Source organism: Crocuta crocuta, unplaced genomic scaffold (genome assembly GCF_008692635.1).
Source record: "Crocuta crocuta isolate KB4526 unplaced genomic scaffold, BGI_CrCroc_1.0 scaffold158, whole genome shotgun sequence".
Taxonomy (NCBI): Eukaryota; Metazoa; Chordata; class Mammalia; order Carnivora; family Hyaenidae; genus Crocuta; species Crocuta crocuta.
In genome coordinates this window covers 997,840-1,004,419 of record NW_027532590.1, presented here as the reverse complement: position 1 = coordinate 1,004,419, position 6,580 = coordinate 997,840, and the positions used below count along the sequence as shown (strand labels likewise).

General features: G+C 38.0%; 1 protein-coding gene across 1 annotated transcript; it reads left to right on the top strand.

Annotated features, from left to right (window-relative positions):
• The first annotated feature begins 2,311 nt into the window (after positions 1-2,311).
• On the top strand, positions 2,312-5,196 carry LOC144244369 (disintegrin and metalloproteinase domain-containing protein 29-like). The gene has a single exon (XM_077779648.1). The coding sequence runs from the start codon at positions 2,432-2,434 to the stop codon at positions 5,165-5,167; it is 2,736 nt and encodes a 911-aa protein (XP_077635774.1). The 5' UTR covers positions 2,312-2,431; the 3' UTR covers positions 5,168-5,196.
• Positions 5,197-6,580: the final 1,384 nt, after the last annotated feature.

Sequence of the window (6,580 nt, the reverse complement as noted above, 5' to 3'; positions counted from 1 at the left end):
TTTCTTGGAAGGCAGTTCTAATGGTGATAAATTCCCTTAGATTTTGTTTGGGCATATCTTTATGTCTCTTTTATTTTATTTTATTATTTTTTAAATTATTTTTGATGTTTATTTATGTTTGAGAGAGAAAGAAAGAGGGTTAGAGTGTGAGCAGGCAAGGGGTAGAGAAAGAAGGAGACACAAAATCAAAGCAGGCTCCAGGCTCTGAGCTGCCAGCAAGAGCCCAACACATGGCTTGAACTCATGGACCACGAGATCATGACCTGAGCCAAAGTAGGATACTCCACCTACTGAGCCACCCAGGAGCCTCATGTCTCTTTTATTTTAAAAAACAATTTTGCCAAGTATAGCCTTCTTGTTGACAGGTGTTTGTTTATTTGTTTTTCCTTTAAACTTTTTGACTACATCATTTCACTGTCTCTAGACCTGAAAATTTTCTGTTCAAAATTTCACTCATGGTCTTATGGTGATTCTTTTGTGTGTCATATATTGCTCTCTCTTGCCACTTTCAAATTTTTGTCTTTGACCTTTTATAATTTGATTATAATAAGACTTGGTGTAGATTTCTTTGGGTTCCTCTTATTTGAGATATTTTGGTTTTTGTGCATCTGGATGCTCAATTCATTCTTTAGTTTTGGGAAATTTTAAGCCATTATTTCTTTGAATTAGTTTTCTGGTCTTTTCTCATCCTGGAATTTCTATCACATGTATCTTGGTCTTCTTGTTGGCTCTAAGTCCTTTTCTTTCTTCATTCTTTCCAGTCTTTTTTTCTCTCTTTTGACTGAATAATTAACCATGACCTTTTTTGGAGTCCACTGATCTTTTCTTCTGTTTGATCTAGTCTGATGCCCTTTGTGGATTACCTGGTAGAATTGGACCATGCTCAGATTTGGAGACAAGAAGAGCAGAAGCCAGCAGACTTCTGTCTCTTTATGTCATTTGGTGGAAGGGTGGGAAAGATGACTTTATGATGGATCCTTCTATTATATGTCATGTTGTTGAGATGAAAGTGGGTCAGAATGTTGAGATTTTGCTGCTGCCTCTGAAGACAGATTGATTAACTAGTTATCTAGATATTGATGAGGGTTAGACTTTCCTTCTATGATATTGTCATAGTAAGTGGATTAAACATTCCACCAGTGCACTGATTGTGGACTGTGTTTTGTATTGGCCTATAAGTCTTTGAAGTTTCCACTCTGAATCATACATGTGTCGTGGCTCAAGAGCAAGTGCTGGAACACCTTACTGCATTTGTTGTTGTTGTTGTTGTGTTTTTCCATTCTCTATCATTTGTCCAGAAAGTGCAAATTATTCTTGAGTTTTTGGTCTATGCCTGCTGGTTGTTCTGCACCAAAGGTCTCTCCAGTATCCAATTTGGAATATATACATGAGACATTAAAAGAAATCTCAGTGAATTCACCTGGTGTCATCCCTCAAGTCTAGAGGTCTTTAGCCAGTCTGCCTTTTGATTTTTAGTTTTCACATGTTTTCAGGGCATTTAGTTATACTGAGAGGGAACTAGCAAGGAAACTGAGTTTATATGACCTTGTTCCAGAAACTAAATTGGCCAAGTTTTTTGAATAAGGTTCCAGATTAAAAATGTAATAAAGTATAAATACTATTGAGTAAATATTCCAAGGAACAATAAAAGCCAAGTCAACCATTTTTTTTTTATTAAATGAAGAATTAAGATGAACCTTATAGGAGATACTAACATTTGTGAAAGACACAAATAATACTCTTGAGTATTTCTAGTCTGACAAGCCTAGTAAGAGAATAATGTAAAGAATAAAAAAAAAAAATAAACCTTTTTGCTTCAGGAAAGTATGTGGTAAGCACCATGAAAAAGATTTAAAAATTATATGAGTGCTTTTTACAAAAAAATTTGTCTCTTAAGTAATGAGTTGAGTTGGAAAAAAAAGAGATATTATTATTTACGGTAATTTAACATGCATAAACCCGGACAATCTCAGCAACATATGATCACCTTACCTTAAAACTAACCTTTTGTTTTAACAGTTTGTTTTGGAAATGTTCATGCATATGCATACTTATAGAATAGTACAATAAAACCTTATTTTTCCATCATCTAGGTTTAATAACTACAAATTTATGGCCAGTTTTCATTCTCCTATATACCCTGAGACCCTCTTTGCTCTGTTAATACTTAAGAGCAAATTCTAGGAAGTTTCCTGAGTCATTCCCTGAGCAAAACACTAAATTGCTTTTATTGCATGTCTTTCTCTTTTTTCTCCACCAGGCATAACCACTTGCATTCATATGTTGCTTTTTGTTTTACTTATAGGGCTGATACTCTAATGGTTCAACTCTGCCAGAACACAGATCCTTACTGATTAGCCCTGCATATTGGCCAGCTCAGGATAAGAAGCCAGAGTATCTGGACAAACATTTCCATAATGGTGGCTTTATAATGATTGTGATTAAAGGTCTGGTGTACATGAGGATCATATTTCTGCTACATTGGCTTGGGCTGTTTCTGTCCTTTTGTGGACACACCCAAGCTGAGCATCCCCAATATCATAGTCCTCCAGAAGTGGTGATTCCTTTGAGGATACCTGGTGCTGGCAGAGGCATGAAGCCTTCAGGTTGGCTCTCTTACAGCCTGCATTTTGGGGGCAAGAGACACATTGTCCACATAAAAGTCAAGAAGTATTTGCTATCCAGACACCTTCCAGTGTTCACCTATTCAGACCAGGGTGCTCTCCTTGAGGACCAACCTTTTGTGCAAAATGACTGCTACTATCATGGTTACGTGGAGGGGGACCCAGAGTCCCTGGTTGCCCTCAGTTACTGTTTTGATGGTTTTCGAGGACTGTTACAGATAAATGACATTGCTTATGAAATTAAGCCTGTGACTTTTTCTACTAAATTTGAACATCTGGTATATAAACTGGAGAGTGAGGAGACCCAATTCCCAACCATGAACTCTGATTTTGTGCAAGAGAAAATTGTACCCCAATGGGAGTCTCAAGAGATTAATAATTCTACTCAGAAACAAAGTTCTTACTCAGGCTGGTGGCTCCATATGTTTGTTATAGAAATAGCCGTGGTGGTGGACCATAGTCTATATCTTCATATAAAAAAGAACATTTCAAAGTTTAATGAGGACCTATATGCTATGGTAAATATAGTAGATTCCATTTATGACGTCATGGGTCTTAAACTGTTATTGTTTGGTTTGGAGTTCTGGACTGAGAGAAACTACATTGAAGTAAATGATATAAGGAGATCTCTGAGATATTTTTGCCTTTGGAAAAAGGAAAACCTTGAGTTCCGCCTACCACATGACACTGTACATCTTTTTATAAATCAGACAGTACGAGGAATGAGTGGTTTAGGCTATGTTCAAGGGTTGTGTAAATCACACCTTAATTGTGCAATTGTTACTAGTGTAGAAAGAACCTTGAGCATTGTTGCAATTGCAATGGCTCATCATATTGGCCATAATTTGGGTATGATTCATGATACTGAGTTTTGCACATGTGCACTGCCTAAATGTATAATGCATCCTTCAAACCCACCAATAATTAAATTTAGCAATTGTAGTTATTCTTATTTTTGGAAATATTCTATACAGGAGGCAAAATGTTTGTTCTACACTATACACACAAAGGACCTGTTTGCACAGGCACGTTGTGGGAATGGTGTTGTTGAAGATGAAGAGGAGTGTGACTGTGGACCTTTACAGAATTGTTCAAGAGATGCCTGCTGTCTGTCAAACTGCACTTTGAGTTTTGGCTCCACATGCGGTTTTGGGCTTTGTTGCAAGGACTGCCAATTATTACCATCGGGAACAGTGTGTAGAAAGCAGGTCAATGAATGTGATCTTCCGGAGTGGTGCGATGGTATATCCCACATGTGCCCAGATGACGTCTATGTGGAGGATGGAATTCCCTGTAATGAAAGTGCCTATTGCTATGCAAAGAAATGTAATAACCGCAATGAGCAGTGTAAGCAGATTTTTGGCCAAGAGGCAATGAGTGCAGATCAGAGTTGCTACAAACACATAAACACTCTTGGTGACCGTTTTGGTAACTGTGGTCTCAAAAATGCTTCATATATAAAATGCAATATCTCAGACAGCCTGTGTGGCAGAGTTCAGTGTAAGAATGTGAAAGAAATTCCCACTCTGAATGAACATTCTACTGTGCATCAGGTTCACTTCAATGACGGCGTCTGCTGGGGTATTGACTACCACCCTGGGATACCCATACGTGATATTGGTGAAGTGATAGATGGCACAGAGTGTGGCCCAGAACATCTCTGCATTGACAGGAAGTGTGTCCATATATCTCGCTTGGATAGTAGTTGTTCACCTCTGTTCTGTAACATGAGGGGTATTTGCAACAATAAACATCACTGCCACTGCAACCGTTTGTGGGACCCACCCAACTGCCTAAAACGGGGCAATGGAGGTAGTGTTGATAGTGGACCACCCCCGAAGAAAGAAAGGATAAAGAAGTATTACGTGTTGGTAGTCTCACTTCTTTGGTTGCTTCTCTTGTTAGGTTGTCTTATTTGTCTTTGCATGCAGAAAAAAACAAAGGAAAAGGAAGCTGAAGTTGCAAAACAAGCACAAAATGTTCCTTTAAAGCAAGCACCAATGGTTCCTTCAAAACAAATGCAAGAAGTTCCTTCACAACAGCAAAAGGTTGTGACTCAACCTGCAAAACCAGCACAAACAGTTTCCCCAAAAGCAGTGCAAAAGCTTCCTTCAAAACCAGAGAGTAAGGCTCCTTTGAGACAGGAGAGTAAGGTTCTTTCAAAAGCAGAGAGTAAGGCTCCTTCAAGACAGGAGAGTAAAGTTCTTTCAAAAGCAGAGAGTAAGGCTCCTTTGAGACAGGAGAGTAAAGTTCTTTCAAAGCCAGAGAGTAAGGCTCCTTTGAGACAGGAGAGTAATGTTCTTTCAAAAGCAGAGAGTAAGGTTTCTTTAAGACAAGGGAGTAAGGCTCCTTCAAGAAAAGAGAGTAAGGTTCCAACTCAGTCTGCAAAACAACCAAAAGCTCAACCCTCAAAGTCACAGCAGAAACTTCAGACCCAGCCTGCAACACCACTGCAAAGACTTCAGAGTCAATCTAGCATGCCGCCTCAACAGGACAAAGGTGGGAAACAAAGGCCGTCAGTAGTAAAAAATGTACCCAAATAAGTATGGAATAAAAAAGGTCATTCCTGGAATGTTTCTACTTACTCTTCATTATTTTAAACAATTAGAAGATCCATTTTGCCTAAAATCTGTTTCTTTACATTTTCTGGGGAAAGGTATGACACATGGGCTGTGTGCCAGTTTCTCAGTCTCAAATCCCCTTCCCATTTTGTACATTTCATCGCAGGGACCACATCTCTGCTGTCCCAAGCCCTCTTCTTATAGGGACCTGCAATAAGGAGAATGAATGAGAGTTTGGAAATCTGGGAGATCAATTTGCTTCCTGTATGTCAATATCACCTCAATAACACGTTTTACACTGGCAGTTACTTACTTATATATATTTTTACTTACTTATTTATGTATATTTTTTAAATTTACTTATTTATGTATATTTTTTAAAGTTACTTATTTATGTATATTTTTAAAATTTACTTCAGACCAACTTCATTGTCAGTCCGAGAGATACAAGCATCACTATGTTATCCTCAGAGTTCTGAGTCTTGGACCATTGAGCTTTCGGCTAATAACCCAAATCTTCTGCACCAGCTTAGCCTTACCTATTGTCAGAGTTCTGAGTATCAGACCCACACAGTCAGCTCTACGGTCTTCTAGATTTCATTAACCCTCAAGTGCTCCTCTTTGCTCCTTAGAATGAAATCACCTTTTTACAGTTATTATTTCGTGCCTACTAACCAGTTAGTAGCACAATGTCTCCCTTAACTTTTCTTCTTCAATATCTGTTTACCCAATTCTTGCACTTAACTCCATCCCTCTAAAATTACTGATGTGGTTTTACTTTTTCTTTCTTTAAAAGATTTTTTAAAAATTTTTAATGTTTATTATTTATTTATTTATTTTTAAATATTTTATTTTATTTCTGAAAGAGGGACAGCGTGAGCAGGGGAGGGTCAGAGAGAGAGGGAGCTACAGAATCTGAAGCAGGCTCCAGGCTCTGAGCTAGCTGTCAGCACAGAGCCCAACACAGGGTTCAAACCCATAAACCATGAGATCATGACCTGAGCCGAAGTTGGATGCCCAGCTGATTGAGCTACCCAGAAGCCCCTGAAATTACTGATGTGGTTTTATTTTTTCTGACTGAATCCTGACTGTTACAGTACTAATCTAGGTGTAATGAGGAAAGTGAAAGTCAAGAGATGTCAGAAGTTTTTGTTTGAGATTTTCTTTACCACTAACCTTTACCATCTTAAATAAATTACTTAAATTTACGTCAATTTTCCAACCAAAAAAATAAAGGACAGGATGATAATAAGAATTGTCTCTCAATTGTTGGTGTTTCTTTGGTTATAAAATGAAATAAAGAAAATGCTTTCAATTCCAGGGAGGTCTTGGTAGATAAGTTCCTTGCCCCCCCCCAACAAAACCAATGATAAAAACAATTGTACAATATGAACA

Bases quoted from the DNA above. Each gene is read 5' to 3' on its own strand.
- LOC144244369 (XM_077779648.1), top strand. From the start codon at position 2,432: ATGATTGTGATTAAAGGTCTGGTGTACATGAGGATCATATTTCTGCTA.